The sequence below is a fragment of the Zophobas morio genome, unplaced genomic scaffold (assembly GCF_036711695.1).
Source record: "Zophobas morio isolate AGI-343-1 ecotype UQ-CSIRO unplaced genomic scaffold, CSIRO_AGI_Zmor_V1 ptg000054l, whole genome shotgun sequence".
Classification (NCBI taxonomy): Eukaryota; Metazoa; Arthropoda; class Insecta; order Coleoptera; family Tenebrionidae; genus Zophobas; species Zophobas morio.
In genome coordinates this window covers 2,328,437-2,354,665 of record NW_026972159.1, presented here as the reverse complement: position 1 = coordinate 2,354,665, position 26,229 = coordinate 2,328,437, and the positions used below count along the sequence as shown (strand labels likewise).

Here is a 26,229-nt window from a genome sequence, read left to right as displayed (position 1 = left end):
ATAAATCTAAAAAATAAAGAATTGAAAAACAGAATGATCCGAAAATCTAAAAATCGAAAAGTCAAAATGTCGAGAAATAGAAAAGTTGAAAAATGGATTAATCGAGAAATCAAAAATTTAGAAATCTCAAAAACTGAAAAATCTTAACATGTATTGAAGAATTGAAAAATTGGAAAATTCTAAATTTAAAAACCTCAAAAATCAAAAAATGGATGAATCCAAAAAATAAAGAATTGAAAAACGGAATACATAATTGGGAAATCTAGAAGTCGAAAAGTCAAAAAATGGAGAAATCGAAAGGTTTAAAAATGGATTAATCGAAAAATCGAAAATTTAGAAACTCCAAAAATTGAAAAATTGAAAAAAAATTGGACAACATTAAAATCGAAACGTCGAAATTTCGATAAATCCAGAAATCGAAAAATTGAAAGATCGAGAAATCGAAAATTTAGAAACGTCAAAAAATTGAAAATCGATGATTTGAACATCTAAAATCGAAATTGTGTAAAATTGAAAAATTGAAACATTTTGAAAGTGAAAAAATTTAGAAGGCGAAAAATCCAAGAATTATAGAATTGAAAAACTGAATAATAAAAGTGAAATAAAAAAATCGAGTTGAAAACTGAAGTATCGAGAAATCTAAAAAGTCGAAAAGTCAAAAATCGAGTAATCGAAAAATCGAAAATTTGAAAAATTGTTATACTTTTTAATGTTCTTCCCAAAAATTGATCGTCAAAGATACCAAAGCTACAACTTCGTTATTTCCAGATCTGCATCAAATTCTTGGAAATCTCCAACAACTGGAGCGGCGTCATCCGCTTCGGCTTCACCTTCAACGACCCCAGCAGCCTCCGCTACGGCCTACCCAAATACGCCTGCCCCGACCTCACCAACAAGCCCGGCTACTGGGCCAAAGCCCTCCCCGAGCGCTACTGCAGCCAAAACACCGTCTTATTCTACTACGTAACCTCCACCGGCGACGTCCACTTCGGCATCAACGGCGAAGAAAAAGGCGTCTTCTTCAGCGGCGTGGAAACCCGCGGCCCCCTCTGGGCCCTCATCGACGTCTACGGCAACTCCACCGCCATCGAGTTCGTGGACATCCGCCACCAACTCAACAACTCCCGCAGGAACATCGGGTCCAACAGTTGCGACAACACCCCAGAAGACGTCGACAGGATCATATACCGCATGGAACAGATACATATCCAGCAGAGAGACAGCGAGGAGATGTCGCTGCCTCTCCTCAGATACCAGCCCCAGCAATTGAACTTCACTCCGATGATGCTGCACCGGACCCGGGGGAGGAACGTACGCTTCGGGAGTAGTCGGAATAACGCGTATCGAACCGATACGGAGTTCTGTCAAGGTTATGTCTTCACGGCGCGACCTCTCCAACTCGGGGAGCGGGTCGTGGTGCAAATTTTGGCGACCGAGCCCATGTTTCAAGGGTGCTTGGGGCTGGGGTTAACTTCGTGCGACCCTGCCACGTTACAAACGGGCGATCTTCCCGATGACTCTAATTTTCTGCTGGACCGGCCTGAGTATTGGGTGCTGAGTCGGGACTTTGCACGCCACCTTAATAAGGGTGATGAGATTAGCTTCTGCATTTCTCCGTCGGGCGAGGTGCAAATTAGCAGGAACGGAGACAACCCTTTGGTGGTGATCCACGTCGACCAGACCCTTCGTCTATGGGCGTTCTTCGATATATATGGGTCCACCCAACGAGTCCGGGTGATGAGCTGCCCGTCTCCGGTGTCTCCAGTCCGGAGGATAATATCTCCGTCGGCTACCGAGTCCATGAATAGCATTAACAGTCAGTCGGAGATCCGGAGGAACACGGTGTTGCAGTCGAACTCAAGACTGTGCTGCGTGGCACCGGCGGACATTCAAGTACAACCCGCCACCAACGGGGGGGCGGTTCTATCGGTGATTCTGCCCCCGGCGCACGCCAACTTTATCAACCAACAGACGCAAACCGTGCACGTGAACCACCAGAACGTGGTGCACGGTCAGAATGGGCACGGACCCCACCCCAGCTTCGTGGGACAGGCGCCGGTGGTGGCGCCCGTACCGGTGTCACCCAGCTTGCCGCCCACGGGGACCATGATTTCCACCTGTAGCAGTACTTACGTCGAGGTTAGTATAGTCGGCGAAGCCGAACAAGGCCGTATTTCGAATTTGTACTGACTGTGTTTTTTTGCAGCCGGTTTCGGACTCCAGCGCCTACTCGACGCCGCTCGGTTGGGCCGAGCAGAACGGGGCCACCCTGGGCACGGGCACCGAGTGCACGATATGCTACGAGAACTCCATCGATGCCGTCCTTTACATGTGCGGACATATGTGCATGTGCTACGAATGTGCGTTGCAGCAATGGCGGGGCAAAGGTGGAGGGCACTGCCCTCTGTGCAGGGCCGTCATTAGAGACGTGATCCGTACGTACAAGTCTTAGGACGGCCCTGGCATCTGGTTTTAGTATTAGTAGAGGAATTAGAGGGACGTTTCCGACTACGTAGTTGAGAGTTACTAAATAAACGAAACCTAAGTTATTATAAGTGCTTCCATTTGCGACAACTGCCTAAAACCAGATCTTAGAATGTGGGGATAGTAATGAAAAAGACTGAATCTCGTTGATTGGTGGAATACTATTTAATATTTGTCCTGTCCATTTGTTAATGTGTTTATATTAATTTAGTTGTTTTATTATGGCTATTTTAGTTCGTCGTTTGTCAGAAGACCAAAGAAAGCAGTAAATTAGTCACGACTGCTGGATGTAGGTCCGCGCAGGTGGACGTAGTCAGCTGCCAACGCAGTTAAAACGTATTTATTTATTTTATCTAAGACAAAATTATCATTATGTATAGTGAAACTACAGAGTAACGAAACTTTATGAGAGAATTATTTTCGGCGCCTTTAAACCTCTAATACGACCAATCTTGTTTCTTTGTTAGTCGATGCTTTTGTTATGTGAGACATTTTCAGTTCGTAATTTACAACAAGTGATAAACATTCCTGTGAAAGAACTTTAAACATACTTCACTGGCCAGTCTTTATGTTAAATCAGGCATTCTTAAGTGACTCCATTGTTTTAGAACTGTTAACCCTTAAGTAGACGCGCATGACATGGCTTGACAGTTTTTGAAAATGGATCAGAACTTTTGTATAATAGTATTTCTAGTCATAAGAATGTACTGAGTTAGTTCAACATGTTAGTTCAATTATTATATTATTATTCTTGAATAAAATGTTATCTATTACTAATTTTAAACAGCCTTTTATTTACAACTAAAGCACAAATCAACGATCCACGTCGCCAAACACCACGTCAAGCGAAGCTGAAAAAAACGTTCTTATTACACACTAACTGTCAAAAAAAACTCTGGGAATGTGTTACCGAGAATGGCAACGACGTCAGCGAGAAAATAATTTTTTGACAAAACAGTCATCCCAGCCAGGTGAATAAAACTCGGCGCTCTAATTCTACAACGGTACGGCCTGGAGCTACCATCAGACACTAAATAAACCCCAAACTCTCCTAAAAATGATTCACGATGTGTGGTTGGCACCACTGAAATATATCAACGACACACACCTTTGGGGTGCTCAGTCGCCACATACGCACACCCCGGCGGCACCTGGAACCCCTGACTGAAGAGCTTGAAGTGATGAATCAAAGCCTCCATAGAACTCTACAAAAATCGCTTTAAACCAGTCACCAAACTTATCGAAAACACCTTCATTTCCCTGCGATTAGGGGCTGAAATTTTGTGATCGTCGACTTTAACCTCTCCGGCTGGCATTTTATTAAGTAGTTGGGCGCATAATCGTATGGACTGACGCATCTCGGCAGCCCGTACTAAATACCTAAGTTTATACCAGTGATTGATTGTTAATCCGTCAGTTAACTGAGACAACCAACCTGTCGTAAATATCGCCACCATGACCAATACAAACATCAAACTCTAGTTCGTCGTAAACTTCATATGGTTGGGTTTTGCGTAAGTCCCATTTGATCCCGCAGCTTCTTAACATAACCCCTCTGGAAAACATGGTTGTGGAAATCGTCTATGTGCTATGGTAACGTTACGAGAATCCCAGATTGACGGCTTGTTCTGCTGAAATAACACCAATGTTTTTAGTTCGTGCAATGAAAATCCTGTTGTTGGAAATTAGGTCCTCCAGTTCGTCTAGTCTGTCGTTCAGTTTCGACACGAGGTTGTTAATATCGTGGAGGAGGCCAATGGGAATATCCTTCAAGAGAATAAGACCTAAATAAAAACTTTATGATTATTATTAAAGAGCGGATTCTAAGGCAAATTTGAAATTTTTGAAAATTTCTAAAATTTTCGATATTTCGATGGTCGATTCCGGAAAAACGGTTGGAGTTGTCAAAGAAACGATTCCGAAAGTGAGTTCTAGAGCTCGAAATCTACAAGAAAGTGTATTTAGTTATGTTTCGAAAATGTCAAAATTTGGCCGAAATTGGAAAAATTTCACTTTTAAAAAAGTTGTCTAAAAATTGTGAAAAAATTTAGAGATGCAGATCTCGACATGCTGATTCCAAAAATATAGCGTGTTGATGGTCACGGAGCAACATTTACGAAAGAATCGTTACGAAATGCGAATTTTTGAAAATTTCTAAAAATTTCGATATTTCAACGGTCGATTCTGGGAAAACGGTTGGAGTTGTCAAAGAAACGATTCCGAAAGTGAGTTCTAGGGCTTGAAATCTACAAGAAAATGTATTTAGTTAAGTTTCGAAAATGTCAAAATTTGGGCGAAATTTGAAGAAGGGGGGAACATTGGAAAAATTTCACTTTTAAAGAAATTGTTTAAAAATTGTGAAAAAATTCAGGGACGTAGATCTCGACATGCTGATTCCAAAAATATAGAGTATTGATGGTCACCGAGCAACATTTTCGAAAGAATCGTTACGAAATGCGAATTTTTGAAAATTTCTAAAAATTTCGATATTTCAACGGTAGATTCTGGGAAAACGGTTGGAGTTGTCAAAGCAACGATTCCGAAAGTGAGTTCTAGAGCTTGAAATCTACAAGAAAATGTATTTAGTTAAGTTTCGAAAATGTCAAAATTTAGGCAAAATTTGAAGAAGGGGGGACCATTGGAAAAATTTCACTTAAAAAAAAATCGTTTAAAAATTGTGAAAAAATTCAGGGACGTAGATCTCGACATGCTGATTCCAAAAATATAGAGTATTGATGGTCACCGAGCAACATTTTCGAAAGAATCGTTACGAAATGCGAATTTTTGAAAATTTCTAAAAATTTCGATATTTCAACGGTAGATTCTGGGAAAACGGTTGGAGTTGTCAAAGCAACGATTCCGAAAGTGAGTTCTAGAGCTTGAAATCTACAAGAAAATGTATTTAGTTAAGTTTCGAAAATGTCAAAATTTAGGCAAAATTTGAAGAAGGGGGGACCATTGGAAAAATTTCACTTAAAAAAAAATCGTTTAAAAATTGTGAAAAAATTCAGGGACGTAGATCTCGACATGCTGAACCCAAAAATATAGTGTTGATGGTCACCGAGCAACATTTTCGAAAGAATCGTTACGAAATGCGAATTTTTGAAAATTTCTAAAAATTTCGATATTTCAACGGTCGATTCTGGGAAAACGGTTGGAGTTGTCAAAGAAACGATTCCGAAAGTGAGTTCTAGAGCTCGAAATCTACAAGAAAATGTATTTAGTTAAGTTTCGAAAATGTCAAAATTTGGGCGAAATTTGAAGAAGGGGGGACCATTGGAAAAATTTCACTTTTAAAAAAATTGTCTAAAAATTGTGAAAAAATTCAGGGACGTAGATCTCGACATGCTGATTCCAAAAATATAGAGTGTTGATGGTCACCGAGCAACATTTTCGAAAGAATCGTTACGAAATGCGAATTTTTGAAAATTTCTAAAAATTTCGATATTTCGACGGTAAATTCTGGGAAAACGGTTGGAGTTGTCAAAGAAACGATTCCGAAAGTGAGTTCTAAAGCTCGAAATCTACAAGAAAATGTATTTAGTTAAATTTCGAAAATGTCAAAATTTGGCCGAAATTTGAAGAAGGGGGGACCATTGGAAAAATTTCACGTTTAAAAAAGTTGTCTAAAAATTATGAAAAAATTCAGGGACGTAGATCTCGACATGCTGATTCCAAAAATATAGAGTGTTGATGGCCACCGAGCAACATTTTCGAAAGAATCGTTACGAAATGCGAATTTTTGAAAATTTCTAAAAATTCCGATATTTCAACGGTAGATTCTGGGAAAACGGTTGGAGTTGTCAAAGAAACGATTCCGAAAGTGAGTTCTAGAGCTCGAAATCTACAAGAAAATGTATTTAGTTAAGTTTCGAAAATGTCAAAATTTGGGCGAAATTTGAAGAAGGGGGGACCATTGGAAAAAGAAAAATTTCAGTTTTAAAAAAATTGTTAAAAATTGTGAAAAAATTCAGGGACGTAGATCTCGACATGCTGATTCCAAAAATATAGAGTGTTGATGGTCGCCGAGCAACATTTTCGAAAGAATCGTTACGAAATGCGAATTTTTGAAAATTTCTAAAAATTTCGATATTTCAACGGTCGATTCTGGGGAAACGGTTGGAGTTGTCAAAGAAACGATTCCGAAGGTGAGTTCTAGAGCTCGAAATCTACAAGAAAATGTATTTAGTTAAGTTTCGAAAATGTCAAAATTTGGGCGAAATGTGAAGAAGGGGGGACCATTGGAAAAATTTCACTTTTAAAAAAATTGTATAAAAATTGTGAAAAAATTCAGGGACGTAGATCTCAATATGCTGATTCCAAAAATATAGAGTGTTGATGGTCACCGAGCAACATTTTCGAAAGAATCGTTACGAAATGCGAATTTTTGAAAATTTTTAAAAATTTCGACATTTCAACGGTAGATTCTGGGAAAACGGTTGGAGTTGTCAAAGAAACGATTCCGAAAGTGAGTTCTAGGGCTCGAAATCTACAAGAAAATGTATTTAGTTAAGTTTCGAAAATGTCAAAATTTGGGCGAAATTTGAAGAAGGGGGGACCATTGAAAAAATTTCACTTTTAAAAAAATTGTTTAAAAATTGTGAAAAAATTCAGGGACGTAGATCTCGACATGCTGATTCTAAAAATATAGAGTGTTGATGGTCACCGAGCAACATTTTCGAAAGAATCGTTACGAAATGCGAATTTTTGAAAATTTCTAAAAATTCCGATATTTCAACGGTAGATTCTGGGAAAACGGTTGGAGTTGTCAAAGAAACGATTCCGAAAGTAAGTTCTAGAGCTCGAAATCTACAAGAAAATGTATTTAGTTAAGTTTCGAAAATGTCAAAATTTGGGCGAAATTTGAAGAAGGGGGGACCATTGGAAAAATTTCACTTTTAAAAAAATTGTTTAAAAATTGTGAAAAAATTCAGGGACGTAGATCTCGACATGCTGATTCCAAAAATATAGAGTGTTGACGGTCACAGAGCAACATTCTCGAAAGAATCGTTACGAAATGCGAATTTTTGAAAATTTCTAAAAATTTCGATATTTTAACGGTAGATTCTGGGAAAACGGTTGGAGTTGTCAAAGAAACGATTCCGAAAGTGAGTTCTAGGGCTCGAAATCTACAAGAAAATGTTTTTAGTTAAGTTTCGAAAATGTCAAATTTTGGGCGAAATTTGAAGAAGTGGGGACCATTGGAAAAATTTCACTTTTGAAAAAATTGTTTAAAAATTGTGAAAAAATTCAGGGACGTAGATCTCGACATGCTGATTTCAAAAATATTGAGTGTTGATGGTCACCGAGCAACATTTTCGAAAGAATCGTTACGAAATGCGAATTTTTGAAAATTTCAAAAAATTTCGATATTTCAACGGTCGATTCCGGGAAAACGGTTGGAGTTGTCAAAGAAACGATTCCGAAAGTGAGTTCTAGAGCTCGAAGTCTACAAGAAAATGTATTTCGTTAAGTTTCGAAAATGTCAAAATTTGGGCGAAATTTGAAGAAGGGGGGACCATTGGAAAAATTTCACTTTTAAAAAAACTGTTTAAAAATTGTGAAAAAATTCAGGGACGTAGATCTCGACATGCTGATTCCAAAAATATAGAGTGTTGATCGTCACCGAGCAACATTTTCGAAAGAATCGTTACGAAAGGCGAATTTTTGAAAATTTCTAAAAATTTCGATATTTCAACGGTCGATTCTGGGAAAACCGTTGGAGTTGTCAAAGAAACGATTCCGAAAGTGAGTTCTAGGGCTCGAAATCTACAAGAAAATGTATTTAGTTCAGTTTCGAAAATGTCAAAATTTGGGCGAAATTTGAAGAAGGGGGGACCATTGGAAAAATTTCACTTTTAAAAAAAATGTTTAAAAATTGTGAAAAAATTCAGGGACGTAGATCTCGACATGCTGATTCCAAAAATATAGAGTGTTGATGGTCACCGAGCAACATTTTCGAAAGAATCGTTACGAAATGCGAATTTTTGAAAATTTCTAAAAATTTCGATATTTCAACGGTCGATTCTGGGAAAACGGTTGGAGTTGTCAAAGAAACGATTCCGAAATTGAGTTCTAGAGATCGAAATCTACAAGAAAATGTATTTAGTTAAGTTTCGAAAATGTCAAAATTTGGGCGAAATTTGAAGAAGGGGGGACCATTGGAAAAATTTCACTTTTAAAAAAATTGTTTAAAAATTGTGAAAAAATTCAGGGACGTAGATCTCGACATGCTGATTCCAAAAATATAGAGTGTTGATGGTCACCGAGCAACATTTTCGAAAGAATCGTTACGAAATGCGAATTTTTGAAAATTTCTAAAAATTTCGATATTTCAACGGTTGATTCTGGGAAAACCGTTGGAGTTGTCAAATAAACGATTCCGAAAGTGAGTTCTAGGGCTCGAAATCTACAAGAAAATGTATTTAGTTAAGTTTCGAAAATGTCAAAATTTGGGCGGAATTTGAAGAAGGGGGGACCATTGGAAAAATTTCACTTTTAAAAAAATTGTTTAAAAATTGTGAAAAAATTCAGGGACGTAGATCTCGACATGCTGATTCCAAAAATATAGAGTGTTGATGGTCACCGAGCAACATTTTCGAAAGAATCGTTACGAAATGCGAAATTTTGAAAATTTCTAAAAATTTCGATATTTCAACGGTCGATTCTGGGAAAACGGTTGGAGTTGTCTAAGAAACGATTCCGAAAGTGAGTTCTAAAGCTCGAAATCTACAGGAAAATGTATTTAATTAAGTTTCGAAAATGTTAAAATTTGGGCGAAATTTGAAGAAGGGGGGACCATTGGAAAAATTTCACTTTTAAAAAAATTGTTTAAAAATTGCGAAAAAATTCAGGGACGTAGATCTCGACATGCTGATTCCAAAAATATAGAGTGTTGATGGTCACCGAGCAACATTTTCGAAAGAATCGTTACGAAATGCGAATTTTTGAAAATTTCTAAAAATTTCGATATTTCAACGGTCGATTCTGGGAAAACCGTTGGAGTTGTCAAAGAAACGATTCCGAAAGTGAGTTCTAGGGCTCGAAATCTACAAGAAAATGTATTTAGTTAAGTTTCGAAAATGTCAAAATTTGGGCGAAATTTGAAGAAGGGGGGACCATTGGAAAAATTTCACTTTTAAAAAAAATGTTTAAAAATTGTGAAAAAATTCAGGGACGTAGATCTCGACATGCTGATTCCAAAAATATAGAGTGTTGATGGTCACCGAGCAACATTTTCGAAAGAATCGTTACGAAATGCGAATTTTTGAAAATTTCTAAAAATTTCGATATTTCAACGGTCGATTCTGGGAAAACCGTTGGAGTTGTCAAAGAAACGATTCCGAAAGTGAGTTCTAGGGCTCGAAATCTACAAGAAAATGTATTTAGTTAAGTTTCGAAAATGTCAAAATTTGGGCGAAATTTGAAGAAGGGGGGACCATTGGAAAAATTTCACTTTTAAAAAAAATGTTTAAAAATTGTGAAAAAATTCAGGGACGTAGATCTCGACATGCTGATTCCAAAAATATAGAGTGTTGATCGTCACCGAGCAACATTTTCGAAAGAATCGTTACGAAAGGCGAATTTTTGAAAATTTCTAAAAATTTCGATATTTCAACGGTCGATTCTGGGAAAACCGTTGGAGTTGTCAAAGAAACGATTCCGAAAGTGAGTTCTAGGGCTCGAAATCTACAAGAAAATGCATTTAGTTCAGTTTCGAAAATGTCAAAATTTGGGCGAAATTTGAAGAAGGGGGGACCATTGGAAAAATTTCACTTTTAAAAAAAATGTTTAAAAATTGTGAAAAAATTCAGGGACGTAGATCTCGACATGCTGATTCCAAAAATATAGAGTGTTGATGGTCACCGAGCAACATTTTCGAAAGAATCGTTACGAAATGCGAATTTTTGAAAATTTCTAAAAATTTCGATATTTCAACGGTCGATTCTGGGAAAACGGTTGGAGTTGTCAAAGAAACGATTCCGAAATTGAGTTCTAGAGATCGAAATCTACAAGAAAATGTATTTAGTTAAGTTTCGAAAATGTCAAAATTTGGGCGAAATTTGAAGAAGGGGGGACCATTGGAAAAATTTCACTTTTAAAAAAATTGTTTAAAAATTGTGAAAAAATTCAGGGACGTAGATCTCGACATGCTGATTCCAAAAATATAGAGTGTTGATGGTCACCGAGCAACATTTTCGAAAGAATCGTTACGAAATGCGAATTTTTGAAAATTTCTAAAAATTTCGATATTTCAACGGTCGATTCTGGGAAAACGGTTGGAGTTGTCTAAGAAACGATTCCGAAAGTGAGTTCTAAAGCTCGAAATCTACAGGAAAATGTATTTAATTAAGTTTCGAAAATGTTAAAATTTGGGCGAAATTTGAAGAAGGGGGGACCATTGGAAAAATTTCACTTTTAAAAAAATTGTTTAAAAATTGCGAAAAAATTCAGGGACGTAGATCTCGACATGCTGATTCCAAAAATATAGAGTGTTGATGGTCACCGAGCAACATTTTCGAAAGAATCGTTACGAAATGCGAATTTTTGAAAATTTCTAAAAATTTCGATATTTCAACGGTCGATTCTGGGAAAACCGTTGGAGTTGTCAAAGAAACGATTCCGAAAGTGAGTTCTAGGGCTCGAAATCTACAAGAAAATGTATTTAGTTAAGTTTCGAAAATGTCAAAATTTGGGCGAAATTTGAAGAAGGGGGGACCATTGGAAAAATTTCACTTTTAAAAAAAATGTTTAAAAATTGTGAAAAAATTCAGGGACGTAGATCTCGACATGCTGATTCCAAAAATATAGAGTGTTGATCGTCACCGAGCAACATTTTCGAAAGAATCGTTACGAAAGGCGAATTTTTGAAAATTTCTAAAAATTTCGATATTTCAACGGTCGATTCTGGGAAAACGGTTGGAGTTGTCAAAGAAACGATTCCGAAAGTGAGTTCTAGGGCTCGAAATCTACAAGAAAATGTTTTTAGTTAAGTTTCGAAAATGTCAAAATTTGGGCGAAATTTGAAGAAGGGGGGACCATTGGAAAAATTTCACTTTTAAAAAAATTGTTTAAAAATTGTGAAAAAATTCAGGGACGTAGATCTCGACATGCTGATTCCAAAAATATAGAGTGTTGATGGTCCCCGAGCAACATTTTCGAAAGAATCGTTACGAAATGCGAATTTTTGAAAATTTCTAAAAATTTCGATATTTCAACGGTCGATTCTGGGAAAACCGTTGGAGTTGTCAAATAAACGATTCCGAAAGTGAGTTCTAGGGCTCGAAATCTACAAGAAAATGTATTTAGTTAAGTTTCGAAAATGTCAAAATTTGGGCGGAATTTGAAGAAGGGGGGACCATTGGAAAAATTTCACTTTTAAAAAAATTGTTTAAAAATTGTGAAAAAATTCAGGGACGTAGATCTAGACATGCTGATTCCAAAAATATAGAGTGTTGATGGTCCCCGAGCAACATTTTCGAAAGAATCGTTACGAAATGCGAAATTTTGAAAATTTCTAAAAATTTCGATATTTCAACGGTCGATTCTGGGAAAACGGTTGGAGTTGTCTAAGAAACGATTCCGAAAGTGAGTTCTAAAGCTCGAAATCTACAGGAAAATGTATTTAATTAAGTTTCGAAAATGTTAAAATTTGGGCGAAATTTGAAGAAGGGGGGACCATTGGAAAAATTTCACTTTTAAAAAAATTGTTTAAAAATTGCGAAAAAATTCAGGGACGTAGATCTCGACATGCTGATTCCAAAAATATAGAGTGTTGATGGTCACCGAGCAACATTTTCGAAAGAATCGTTACGAAATGCGAATTTTTGAAAATTTCTAAAAATTTCGATATTTCAACGGTCGATTCTGGGAAAACCGTTGGAGTTGTCAAAGAAACGATTCCGAAAGTGAGTTCTAGGGCTCGAAATCTACAAGAAAATGTATTTAGTTCAGTTTCGAAAATGTCAAAATTTGGGCGAAATTTGAAGAAGGGGGGACCATTGGAAAAATTTCACTTTTAAAAAAAATGTTTAAAAATTGTGAAAAAATTCAGGGACGTAGATCTCGACATGCTGATTCCAAAAATATAGAGTGTTGATGGTCACCGAGCAACATTTTCGAAAGAATCGTTACGAAATGCGAATTTTTGAAAATTTCTAAAAATTTCGATATTTCAACGGTCGATTCTGGGAAAACGGTTGGAGTTGTCAAAGAAACGATTCCGAAATTGAGTTCTAGAGATCGAAATCTACAAGAAAATGTATTTAGTTAAGTTTCGAAAATGTCAAAATTTGGGCGAAATTTGAAGAAGGGGGGACCATTGGAAAAATTTCACTTTTAAAAAAATTGTTTAAAAATTGTGAAAAAATTCAGGGACGTAGATCTCGACATGCTGATTCCAAAAATATAGAGTGTTGATCGTCACCGAGCAACATTTTCGAAAGAATCGTTACGAAAGGCGAATTTTTGAAAATTTCTAAAAATTTCGATATTTCAACGGTCGATTCTGGGAAAACGGTTGGAGTTGTCTAAGAAACGATTCCGAAAGTGAGTTCTAAAGCTCGAAATCTACAGGAAAATGTATTTAATTAAGTTTCGAAAATGTTAAAATTTGGGCGAAATTTGAAGAAGGGGGGACCATTGGAAAAATTTCACTTTTAAAAAAATTGTTTAAAAATTGCGAAAAAATTCAGGGACGTAGATCTCGACATGCTGATTCCAAAAATATAGAGTGTTGATGGTCACCGAGCAACATTTTCGAAAGAATCGTTACGAAATGCGAATTTTTGAAAATTTCTAAAAATTTCGATATTTCAACGGTCGATTCTGGGAAAACCGTTGGAGTTGTCAAAGAAACGATTCCGAAAGTGAGTTCTAGGGCTCGAAATCTACAAGAAAATGTATTTAGTTCAGTTTCGAAAATGTCAAAATTTGGGCGAAATTTGAAGAAGGGGGGACCATTGGAAAAATTTCACTTTTAAAAAAAATGTTTAAAAATTGTGAAAAAATTCAGGGACGTAGATCTCGACATGCTGATTCCAAAAATATAGAGTGTTGATGGTCACCGAGCAACATTTTCGAAAGAATCGTTACGAAATGCGAATTTTTGAAAATTTCTAAAAATTTCGATATTTCAACGGTCGATTCTGGGAAAACCGTTGGAGTTGTCAAAGAAACGATTCCGAAAGTGAGTTCTAGGGCTCGAAATCTACAAGAAAATGTATTTAGTTAAGTTTCGAAAATGTCAAAATTTGGGCGAAATTTGAAGAAGGGGGGACCATTGGAAAAATTTCACTTTTAAAAAAAATGTTTAAAAATTGTGAAAAAATTCAGGGACGTAGATCTCGACATGCTGATTCCAAAAATATAGAGTGTTGATGGTCACCGAGCAACATTTTCGAAAGAATCGTTACGAAATGCGAATTTTTGAAAATTTCTAAAAATTTCGATATTTCAACGGTCGATTCTGGGAAAACGGTTGGAGTTGTCAAAGAAACGATTCCGAAATTGAGTTCTAGAGATCGAAATCTACAAGAAAATGTATTTAGTTAAGTTTCGAAAATGTCAAAATTTGGGCGAAATTTGAAGAAGGGGGGACCATTGGAAAAATTTCACTTTTAAAAAAATTGTTTAAAAATTGTGAAAAAATTCAGGGACGTAGATCTAGACATGCTGATTCCAAAAATATAGAGTGTTGATGGTCCCCGAGCAACATTTTCGAAAGAATCGTTACGAAATGCGAAATTTTGAAAATTTCTAAAAATTTCGATATTTCAACGGTCGATTCTGGGAAAACGGTTGGAGTTGTCAAAGAAACGATTCCGAAATTGAGTTCTAGAGATCGAAATCTACAAGAAAATGTATTTAGTTAAGTTTCGAAAATGTCAAAATTTGGGCGAAATTTGAAGAAGGGGGGACCATTGGAAAAATTTCACTTTTAAAAAAATTGTTTAAAAATTGTGAAAAAATTCAGGGACGTAGATCTAGACATGCTGATTCCAAAAATATAGAGTGTTGATGGTCCCCGAGCAACATTTTCGAAAGAATCGTTACGAAATGCGAAATTTTGAAAATTTCTAAAAATTTCGATATTTCAACGGTCGATTCTGGGAAAACGGTTGGAGTTGTCTAAGAAACGATTCCGAAAGTGAGTTCTAAAGCTCGAAATCTACAGGAAAATGTATTTAATTAAGTTTCGAAAATGTTAAAATTTGGGCGAAATTTGAAGAAGGGGGGACCATTGGAAAAATTTCACTTTTAAAAAAATTGTTTAAAAATTGCGAAAAAATTCAGGGACGTAGATCTCGACATGCTGATTCCAAAAATATAGAGTATTGATGGTCACCGAGCAACATTTTCGAAAGAATCGTTACGAAATGCGAATTTTTGAAAATTTCTAAAAATTTCGATATTTCAACGGTCGATTCTGGGAAAACCGTTGGAGTTGTCAAAGAAACGATTCCGAAAGTGAGTTCTAGGGCTCGAAATCTACAAGAAAATGTATTTAGTTAAGTTTCGAAAATGTCAAAATTTGGGCGAAATTTGAAGAAGGGGGGACCATTGGAAAAATTTCACTTTTAAAAAAAATGTTTAAAAATTGTGAAAAAATTCAGGGACGTAGATCTCGACATGCTGATTCCAAAAATATAGAGTGTTGATCGTCACCGAGCAACATTTTCGAAAGAATCGTTACGAAAGGCGAATTTTTGAAAATTTCTAAAAATTTCGATATTTCAACGGTCGATTCTGGGAAAACGGTTGGAGTTGTCAAAGAAACGATTCCGAAAGTGAGTTCTAGGGCTCGAAATCTACAAGAAAATGTATTCAGTTAAGTTTCGAAAATGTCAAAATTTGGGCGAAATTTGAAGAAGGGGGGACCATTGGAAAAATTTCACTTTTAAAAAAATTGTTTAAAAATTGCGAAAAAATTCAGGGACGTAGATCTCGACATGCTGATTCCAAAAATATAAAGTGTTGATGGTCACCGAGCAACATTTTCGAAAGAATCGTTACGAAGTGCGAATTTTTGAAAATTTCTAAAAATTTCGATATTTCAACGGTAGATTCTGGGAAAACGGTTGGAGTTGTCAAAGAAACGATTCCGAAAGTGAGTTCTAAAGCTCGAAATCTACAAGAAAATGTATTTAGTTAAGTTTCGAAAATGTCAAAATTTGGCCGAAATTAAAAATTAAAAAAATTTCAGTTTTTAAAAATTGCGCCTATTTTGTATTTTTCGCCTAAAATCCGCTCTTTATATATCATTTGATGTTTTTCTGGCACCTGGCTAACCCCTCCAATCCGGAAGAACCCAGCATGCATCCTCGACCCGCAAGCCCTCTCAATAAGCTCGAACATCTTCTCCCTCTCCTCGAACAGCCAAAACAGCGGCGTGATCGCCCCCACGTCCAGCGCCAAGAACGAGGTCACAGCCATGTGGTTCATCAAGCGCGTAATCTCCGCAAACAACGTCCTTATGAACCTGCCTCTTCGCGGAACCTCGATGTTGAGCAGCTTCTCGGCCGCCAGAACAAAAGAGTGCTCGTTGCATATGGGCGAGACGTAGTCGAGGCGGTCGAAGTAAGGAAGGACTTGGTAGTAGGTTTTGTACTCGGTGAGTTTCTCGGTTCCTCGGTGGAGGAGTCCGATGTGAGGGCACACGCTGCGTACGATCTATTTTTGAACTGTGGATTTGTTTGGGTTTGGTTAATTGGTGGCTGACTTACCTCACCGTCTAATTCGGTTATCATTCGGAGGCAGCCGTGGGCGGCTGGATGAACGGGACCGAAGTTGATGGTCATGGTTGTGAATTTTTTTTCGACGGGGGGTTTTTTGGCGTTGTATGGGGGAAGTTTGAATTTGGAGGTGGTTTCGTCGGGGTACATGACGGGGCCTTCGAATTGTTTCATCCATTCGGAGTCCGGGTACCAGGCTTTTTTGCGGTGGGATTGAGAGAATAAAATGGTTTTAATTGGAAGACATTTTCGTAAATTGGTAATGTTCATTCTGAAAGTGATTAGTAAGTAAGTGACACTGAGTTTGACATTTGTAGTCACATGAATTATGTTTGTCTGTTTCGGTAGGATTTTTTATTTTTATTCGTTTAATTATTTGTAATTAAAATTCGTTTCAAATTGAAATGGTTGTAGAAATTTAAATCTGTAGTTAACTGTACCGTAGCTGCGCCCTCTGCCGGTTAGTAGCGGAATATTAGTTGCCAACATTTGACCTCTTTATTTGTTTATTTCGGCTCGGCACAAACAGTTTTCAATATTTTTCAGGTTTCTTTCCCATAACGTAAGATGTGAAAACAAGCACTGAAAATCACACACGTTGGTTTTTTCTTTCATTATTTAGATCCCCGAAATATGGGTTGCCTATACATCAAGAACGTAAAAAATAAATCTTCCATTGTAGTTGCAATTAACTATACATTGATGTGTTTGTTGTGTTGCATATAGTTCAAGGATGAACATGGAAGTATTTACTTATAAACTAATGTTTTTTTCTCAACGTATATTTTATCAATTAAGAAATCAATATTGTTCGGAAAACATTATCAATTTTAATCTGTTACCGATTTAAAATTTAAACTCACAAAAATTAGTTCATCGGTTATTTTCACTTACGTGTCGTGGTGGATGCCTAAATGTTTGATCCATATACTTCCACAAAATATACGTAATTAATTTTCATACTTTAGATTAATGAAAAGAAATCAGAATTTTTACGAGACTTGACCACGTACATGTTCGTTTAATACCGATTTAATGTTGGTGATTTTTTTGTTAGGTTGGTCACCTATTTAAAATTTTAAATGCAAATTGACGTGGTAACATGGATACCAATAAATTCAGAATTGCCAACACAAAAATTTGCTTCAATTTTCCAATGAAATTCATTGAAATTAGTCCAAAAACAAAACAAGGGATCCCCGAAATTATTTCAAACTACTTTAAGAACAAAACATAAAAGATCCCAGAGATTCTTTCAAACTACTTCAAAAACAAAATAAAACGGGTCGCCGAAAGTTTTTCAAACTACTTGAAAAACAAAACAAAAGGTATTCCCGAGATTCTTTCAAGTTACTTCAAAAACAAAACACAAGGGATCTCAGAGATTCCTTCAAATTACTTCAAAAACAAGACAACGGATCCCCAAAATTCTTTCAAACCATTTCAAAAACAAAGCAAAACAGGTTCCCGAAATTCTCTCAAATTACTTAAAAAACAAAACACAAGCAATCCCTAAGGTTTTTTCAAATCATTTCAAAAATAAAACAAGCGATTCCCGATATCCTTTCAAACTACTTCAAAAACAAAACACAAGGGCTCCCCAAGATTATTTAAAACTACTTCAAAAGCTAGATACAAGAGGTCCAGGGGTTTCGAAGATTTTTTCAAATTACTTCAAAAACAAAACACAAGGGGTTCCTGAAATTTCTGAACAAATAAGGAAAAGAGCAAGAATAAGAACAGGAATAGAAACGGGAATAGGAACAGGAATAGGAATAGGAACAGGAACAGGAATAGGAGCAGGAATAGTAATAGGAAAAGGAACAAGAACAAGAAAAGGAACAAGAGTAAGAACAAGAATTAGAACAAGATTTAAAACAACAAGAAGAACAAGAATGTAAACAAGAATGAGAACAAGAATAAGAAGAAGAATGAGGACAAAAATGAGAACAAGCATGAACACATGAATGGGAACAAGAATTAGAACAAGATTGGCCATAAAAATTACAAGAAGAATGAGAAAAAGAAAGAGGACAAAAATAATAAAACGAAAAGAAACACGAATAGGAACAGGAATAATAACAGGAACAGGAACAGGAATAGGAACAGGCACAGGAACAGGAATAGGAACAAAAACAAGCACAAGAACAGGAACAGGAACAAGAACAGAAACAAGAGTAAGAACAAGATCCAGAGCAACAGTAATAACAACAGTAAGAACAAGAAGAAGAGCAAGAATTAGAACAAGATTTAGAACAAGAATGAGAACAAGAATGAAACGAACAGAAGGACTAATAGGAGCACGAATGGGAACAGGAATAGAAATAGGAATAAGAATAGAAGTAGGAACAGGAACAGGAACAAGAATAGGAACGGCAATGGGGATAGGAATAAGAAGAGTAACAGGAATAGGTACAAAAACAAGAACAAGAATAAGAACAATTACAGGAACAGGAGCAAGAAAAGGAACAAGACAAGAGTCAGATCAACAATAAGAACAAGAAAAAGAACATGAATTAGAACAAGATTTAGAACAACAAGAATTATAACAAGAATGAGAAGAAGAATGAGAACAAGAAGAAGAACACGAAAAGAAACACGACCAGGAATAGGAACAAGAAGAGAACCAGGAATAGCAACAGGAATAGGAACAGGAATAGGAACAGGAATAGGAATAGGAACAGGAACAGGAACAGGAATAGAAACAAGAATAGGAACAGGAATAGGAACAGGAATAGGAACAGGAATAGGAACAGGAATAGGAACAGGAATAGGAACAGGAATATGAAGAAGAACAGGAATAGGAACAGGAATAGGAACAGGAATAGGAACAGGAATAGGAACAGGAATAGGAACAGGAATAGGAACAGGAATAGGAACAGGAATAGAAACAGGAATAGGAATATGAATAGAAACATGAATAGAAACAGGAACAGGAATAGGAGCAGGAACAAGAACAAGAACAAGAACAAGAACAAGAACAAGAACAAGAACAAGAACAAGAACAAGAACAAGAACAAGAATAAGAACAAGAACAAGAACAAGAACAAGAATAAGAAAAAGAACAAGAACAAGAACATGAACAAGAACAATTACAAGAACATGAGTGAGAATAAGACCCAGATAAACAGTAATAACAACAGTAAGAACAACAAGAAGAACAAGCATTAGAACAAGATTTAGAACAAGAATGAGAACAAGAACTAGAACAAGAATTAGAGTAAGAGTGAAAACAAAAATGAGAACAAGAATGAGAACACGATAATGAGGACGAATAGGAACACGAAGAGGAACATTTATTGGAACATGAATAGGAACACGAATAGGAACAGGAATAAGAACAGGCATAGGAACAGGAACAAGAACAAGAACAAGAACAAGAACAAGCACAAGAACAAGAACAAGAACAAGAACAAGAACAAGAACAAGAACAAGAACAAGAACAAGAACAAGAACAAGAACAAGAACAAGAACAAGAACAAGAACAAGAACAAGAACAAGAACAAGAACAAGAATAAGAAAAAGAACAAGAACAAGAACATGAACAAGAACAATTAAAAGAACATGAGTGAGAATAAGACCCAGATAAACAGTAATAACAACAGTAAGAACAACAAGAAGAACAAGCATTAGAACAAGATTTAGAACAAGAATTAGAATAAGAACCAGAACAAGAATTAGAGTAAGAGTGAAAACAAAAATGAGAACAACAATGAGAACACGAACATGAGGACGAATAGGAACACGAAAAGGAACATTTATTGGAACATGAATAGGAACACGAATAGGAACAGGAATAGGACCAGGCATAGGAACAGGAATATGAAGAGGAACAGGAATAGGAATAGGAGCAGGAATAGGATCAGGAATAGGAACAAAAATAGGAACAGGAATAGAAACAAGAACAAGAACAAGAACAAGAACAAGAACAAGAACAAGAACAAGCACAAGAACAAGAACAAGAACAATTACAAAAACAAAAACAAAAACAAGAACAAGTACAAGAACAAAAACAAGAACAAGAACAAGAACAAGAACAAGAACAAGAACAAGAACAAGAACAAGAACAAGAATAAGAACAAGAACAAGAATAAGAATAAGAACAAGAACATGAACAAGAACAACGACAGGAACATGAGTGAGAATAAGACTCAGATAAACAGTAATAACAACAGTAAGAACAAGAAGAAGAACAAGCATTAGAACAAGATTTAGAACAAGAATGAGAACAAGAGCCAAAACATGAATTAGAGCAAGAGTGAAAACAAAAATGAGAACAAGAATGAGAACACGAACATGAGGACGAATAAAAACACGAAGAGGAACACGAATAGGAACAGAAATAGGAACAGGAATAGGAACAGGAATAAGAATAGGAAGAGGAACAGGAATAGGGACAAGAACAAGAAAATAAAAACAAGAACAAGAACAAGAACATAAAAACAAGAACAATCACAAGAACAGGAACAACAAAAAGGAACAAGAGTAAGAACAAGAGTGAAAACAAGTGTCAGATCATCAGTAAGAACAAGGAGAAGAACAAAAATTAAAACAAGATGTAGAACAACAAGAACAAGAATGAAAACAAGAATGAAAACAAGAATGAGGACAAGAGTGAGAACAAGAATGACAACAAAATGACAACAAGAATGAGAACAAAAATGAGAACAAAAATGGGAACAAGAATGAGAACAAGAAGGAGAACAAGAAGGAGAACACGAATAAGAACACGAAAAGAAACACGGATAGGAACAGGAATAGGAAGAGGAATAAGAGCAGGAATAGGAACAGGAATAGGAACAGAAATAGTAACAGGAATAGGAACAGGAATAGGAACAGGAATAGGAACAGGAATAGGAACAGAAATAGGAACAGGAATAGGAACAGGAATAGGAACAGGAATAGGAACAGGAATAGGAACAGGAATAGGAACAGGAATAGGAACAGGAATAGGAACAGGAACGAGAGTGAGAACCAGAGTGAGAATAAGAGCCAGATCAACAGTTAAAACATCAGTAATAACAAGAAGAAGAACAAGAATTAGAACAAAGTTTAAAACAAGAATGAGAAGAAGAATGAGAACAAGAATGAGAACAAAAATGAAAACAAGAATGAGAACAAGAATCAGAACAGGATTGAGAACAATAATTTGAGCAAGGCGGACAACACGAGTGGGGGGGGGATGAATAGGAAGAGGAAACATCAATAATAACAAGAAAAAAACAAGAATTAGGACAAGATCTAGAACAAGAATGAGAAGAAGAATGAAAACAAAAGCGAACACAAGAATGAGAACAAGGCTAAGAACACGAGTAGGAGATGAATAGGGACAGGAATAGAAACAGATATAGGAACAGGAATAGGAACAGGAATAGGAATAGGAACAGGAACAGGAATAGGAACAGGAACAGGAACAGGAACAGGAACAGGAATAGGAACAGGAATAGGAACAGGAATTGGAACAGGAATAGGAACCGGTACAGGAATAGAGACAGGAATAGGAACAGGAATAGGAATAAAAACAAGGATTAGAACAAGGACAAGAACGAGGACTAGAATAAGGACAATAACAAGGACAAGAACAAGAACGAGAACGAGAACAAGAATAAGAACAAGGACAAGGACAAGAACAAGCATAAGAACAAGGACTAGGACGAGGACAAGAACAGAACAGAACAAGAACAAGAACAAGAACAATGACAGGAGCAAGAACAAGAACAGAAACAAGAGTTAGAACAAGAACAAGAACAAAAATTAGAACAAGAACGAGAACAAGAATGGGGACAAGAATAAGAACAAGAATGAGAAGAAAAATGCGAAAAAGAATGAGAACAAGAATGGGAACCGGAATTAGAACAAGAATGAGAACAAGAATAGAGACAACAATAAGAACAAAAACAAGGACATACTTAAAAAATAGTCAAAAAATAGTCAAATTTAAAATCGACGAACATTAATTAACATTGCTGCTGTGCCCCTTTAATACATCAGACTTGATTCTCTTGTATTTTTAAAAATTTTAAATATACTGAAATATGTCGAAATCTGAGTATATTTATTAGAAATCTCACACAGTTTTTTTAAATTGTTTGTAATTTTCTTTTGTCATACTTCGACAGACACGGACCATAAACTTGAGTACAATAATTTAAGTTAAACAAAACTACTGCTTTGAATAAAGTGATTTTAATCCTGATCTAAAGATTGTCTAAGAGGAGCAATCTGCTTTAATATAAAATAACTCGAACGGCATAATGTAGAAACATGCTGTGAAAAGTTCAAGCGTGAATTAAGAGATCCCGAGATTCTTTCAAAGTATATATACTTTTAAATCAAATAAAATTTCGGCCTTTCAGACGCCGGTCTAAATTTTTCCCACGCTGGTTCGGCGAAAATTAAAATTATCAAATTAAATAATTTGATAAATAAATTCAATATTCTTGCGTTGACAGTGTCACACTACATCGACTGCTCAACTGACACTATTTTTAGCCTCTTTTACGTAATATAATAATGATTAAGTCAAAGTCAGGTCATTCACAGTTTCCGCGTCTGCATAACCAACATTATTTCTATTTTTGCTCGAAACTGGAAATCTTAACCTGGAAGTGTTATTTTTTCTTACGTCTTCGCACTAATAAAAAAAGAATTAAACTTGGATGTGCCTTTAAAATGTCAGTAGCTAATTACGTTCCGCGAATAGCAAGCTGTCAATATGTTTTGAGATTGAGATTAGACATTTTTAACGCGAATGTTACACAGACGCATGTTTAGTGATGTGTCAACGAGACAATTAATCCTGACCCATAAGCATATTTTTTTTAGTCAGAACGGACACCCGTTGACAGTACTTTATTTTTTTACTGTGTGTGGCACAATATTATTATTTCATGAAAAACGTAAGAGCGAAAAATTCCAGAAGAAATTCTTGTAATTATTGAGGTTTCACTTTCCGAAAGGCCTCCACAAACGTTTCGGTCAATATCCACAAGTTACCTTTTCTTGTGGGGAATAACACGTCAGATTCCATGTCAGGGCGTGTGAACATATAGGACCAGTATTTGCAGAAGATGTTTTGATTGTCGACTGCGTGTCTTAAGCGGTTTCCTATTTCCACTTTGACACCTCTTAAGAGTCTGGTCACTAAAAAGGTAAATAAACAACTATTTTACAATTTGTTTACAAATCAAACACGACCCAGAGATGTCTACGTATCGAATAGTATTCCGAATTCTTTCCGAATACCGAAGACACAGGGTTCGAACGAAAAATTGGACTATTTTGATATCAGTTTCTGGGTTTTTGTTGACGCGTTCGATCGAGTTGATAAATAAATAAACTGGACGTTTTTCGTTGGGTGCATCCCCGCTGAACCACTCTGTATGCAATCTGGCAATTAAAACAGATAAATATACGTAAATGTCGGTTTCCGAGAAATGTGAAAATATTTATAGATTTGGGCCATAACATTCTTCTCATTTTTACAGTAAATTAAACCTTCTCCAACATGTGGTCATCTATAAACATTACATCAATATACATATGTATTAGAAGTGTTATAAACATAAATCATTTTTCCTTTGATATAAAAGAAATGGCTTAAAGTGACTACTTTAAAAATAGATCAGAAATCACATTACCAGATCAATATTTGCTTATAATCATAAATATCGGACGTATGCGGCTAATGCAAAGTGCCACAAAGTACAACTTGGCACTGAAAGAAAACACTCTAAGCAATTTCGTTCCCCATTTTAATTACCCTCAAACAAAAAACAAACATTTTTATTCAAAGATAAAACGCCCACGCCAAAAGAAAAAATCGATAAAACAATTCCGGACACTATTTAAAAACATTTCCAGTCAAGATGAACAACGTTATGTAACCTCCCGAAATTCGTGAATATCTTCCAAATTCCCGCCAGACAAAGCGCGATGTTTAATCTCTCTAAAATATTTATTAATTTGCAAACACATAAATTACGACAAAATCTTAAAAGGTTATAAAATTAAAATGAATTGTAGATTATGTGAATTATTTTTGAGCCATGTGGTTTTAATTTCTACAACGGAATCTTCTAATATTCAAAAAAGTTAAACACCTGTGGTGATGAAAGCAAATTCTGGGCGTGTTTTCCGGCCGTATATTTACACAACTTTGACGCCAGAATTTTGTTCGTGTTAAATCAGTCCAAGTGCAAAATCGGATGATACGTCGGGAAGAAATCGCCGGTAAACAGACATTAAACTTCAAAAACTAGCAAAATTCGCACACTTCTTGCAACGCAAATAAACACAATTATCGTTTACGGGAAACGATAACAACGAGGGAGAAAATGCGACTTTATCAAATTAGGTGCACTGAATTTTTCTATTAACCCAAAAACGAGTGATAGTGAAAACGCAGAATTAATATTCGCCTTAAATGGCAACGCCTGCGGCTCGCGTGGCAAACTTCATCTTTATAAGCAATGTTGAATAATATACTCTTACGAAAAATAATAATAAAACATTTCTCTCTCGTTTAAAAAGAAAATAAACTTGAAAACGAAAATATTCGCTGGCTTTAATTATCTCCGAAAGAATTCGTTTGAAAAACTGGTACAACAAAGAGTTATGATGAAGTAATTAAATTAAAAGTAAGACAACCGAAAAAAACATTCACACGGGCTAGACGCATAAAAAATGGCTATATATCGTGCCAAAAAAATAACTTTGTCGTAAATCTCGCAGAAAACGGGTGCAAGCACGACTGATTTAAATTCCAACATTTCTGAAGTGTGGTTTTTAAGTACTCATAACTTGTAATTACCCATTGCAGCTTGTAAACTTGGTTCGATTTGATTTTAATTATAGTTGTGTTTGCAATAATAGACCGTGTTATTGTCGGCGAGTGATTATAGGCTTGAATGACCATTTGTCAGTCAATTTAGAATGACATTTTTAGCGCACAGATTGCGTGGAAACGCCCCAAAATCACAAAAATGACGTCATCACTTTTCAGGGTGGGATAACTCAAACAAAACCGTTTTACTACAGTCTTAAAACGTAAAAAATTTCGGTACAATTCATAACTCTCGAGTTTAATCGTACCATCTCGAGGTCAAAAACGTGATCGCTTAAACACAGAATTCGTCTCTATTTCTTCAGTTTTCCCGTCTTCTTTTTCTAAGCTGTTTTTAAATCGCGACAAGATCAAGATCTTCGCCGAGATTAAATATTCACCTGCGCTTTAATGAGCGCGACGGCAAAAAATCGCACATCTGAATGAACTTTTTGGAGATCAGTTCGTTGAAAACACATTAAAGAATGAAATAAATAAGACATCTCGGTGTTACTGAAGTCGCCGATTAACTGTTGATTTTTTTACTCGTTTTTTATCTACTAAATAAAAAATTAAAGCTTGATTAACAAATTCAATTTCTAAAAATAGAGGTACGTGCAGTCGATAATTCTGTTAAATTGTTGCAGGAGCGTTCGTGCCAACTTTTGCTATGCGGAATAACGAAAGAAAATTGAAAATAAGTTCTAAGTATTGTAATTTATCGACAAAAACTAACTCGGTGAATTTTATTGGAATATGTTTTAGGCAAAATCCCAAGCAAGTGTGACAAACAGTTTCCAAAATAACTACTGCTTCTGGAATCGTGCAGATAAATTAATCCCCACCGAAGCACCGATGACGTCACTAAAAAATATTTTGATCTCTTAAAAATAGTACACAAATTTCCGCAATTTCGCTATTTTATTATTACACGAGTAGCAATTTTATTTCACTAGCCAACTACGAAATTAAACTAACATAATAATTCATAAAATGAAAGCGAATCAGATTTCGAGATCTAAGGTCAACAACGTGATGACCAGTGGTCGGTTCGTGCATAACTGTATTCCACTTTTGATATCTTCAACTGGAAAATAAAAAAACATATTTAAGATTTGGTTATAAATTAATCCAGATTTTGAAAAATGGGAGCGAAAAATATGTACAAAAAGCGATTACCCGCTATAA

At 35.9% G+C, this 26,229-nt stretch overlaps 3 protein-coding genes across 6 annotated transcripts in view; 2 read left to right on the top strand and 1 right to left on the bottom strand.

The window, feature by feature from the left end:
- LOC135142806 (protein neuralized) overlaps window positions 1-3,268 on the top strand; it is a 98,978-nt gene extending 95,710 nt beyond the window's left edge. For all 4 annotated transcript variants that reach the window (XM_064074558.1, XM_064074555.1, XM_064074556.1 and 1 more), the window contains exons 3-4: window positions 769-2,139; window positions 2,207-3,268. In XM_064074558.1, coding sequence (XP_063930628.1) covers window positions 769-2,139; window positions 2,207-2,452 — 1,617 coding nt within the window. In that variant the 3' untranslated portion in view covers window positions 2,453-3,268. The remainder of the gene's footprint in view (window positions 1-768; window positions 2,140-2,206) is intronic.
- Window positions 3,267-16,573, bottom strand: LOC135142807 (NADH-ubiquinone oxidoreductase 49 kDa subunit-like). Its single transcript, XM_064074559.1, has 9 exons — window positions 16,539-16,573; window positions 16,209-16,488; window positions 15,766-16,155; window positions 4,088-4,251; window positions 3,920-4,039; window positions 3,735-3,864; window positions 3,593-3,689; window positions 3,395-3,535; window positions 3,267-3,335 (listed from the first exon to the last, which is right to left on the bottom strand). Exons 2-9 carry the CDS (start codon window positions 16,485-16,487, stop codon window positions 3,298-3,300), a joined length of 1,359 nt encoding a protein of 452 aa, XP_063930629.1. The 5' UTR covers window position 16,488; window positions 16,539-16,573; the 3' UTR covers window positions 3,267-3,297.
- A 1,917-nt stretch (window positions 16,574-18,490) lies between these two features.
- LOC135142791 (putative uncharacterized protein DDB_G0286901) lies at window positions 18,491-19,388 on the top strand. The gene is made up of 2 exons (XM_064074538.1): window positions 18,491-18,616; window positions 18,771-19,388. The coding sequence occupies exons 1-2, from the start codon at window positions 18,491-18,493 to the stop codon at window positions 19,386-19,388; spliced, it is 744 nt and encodes a 247-aa protein (XP_063930608.1).
- Window positions 19,389-26,229: the final 6,841 nt, after the last annotated feature.

What these genes read in the sequence shown, in the direction of transcription:
- LOC135142807 (XM_064074559.1), bottom strand. Translation starts at nt 16,487, where the DNA reads ATGAACATTACCAATTTACGAAAATGTCTTCCAATTAAAACCATTTTA. An exon ending in GGCGACTGAGCACCCCAAAG is followed by an intron (nt 3,536 to 3,592) that starts GTGTGTGTCGTT and finishes AATCATTTTTAG; the next exon opens with GAGAGTTTGGGGTTTATTTA. An exon ending in TGACGTCGTTGCCATTCTCG is followed by an intron (nt 3,336 to 3,394) that starts GTAACACATTCC and finishes CGTTTTTTTCAG; the next exon opens with CTTCGCTTGACGTGGTGTTT.
- LOC135142791 (XM_064074538.1), top strand. Translation starts at nt 18,491, where the DNA reads ATGAAACGAACAGAAGGACTAATAGGAGCACGAATGGGAACAGGAATA. An exon ending in TGGGGATAGGAATAAGAAGA is followed by an intron (nt 18,617 to 18,770) that starts GTAACAGGAATA and finishes AATTATAACAAG; the next exon opens with AATGAGAAGAAGAATGAGAA.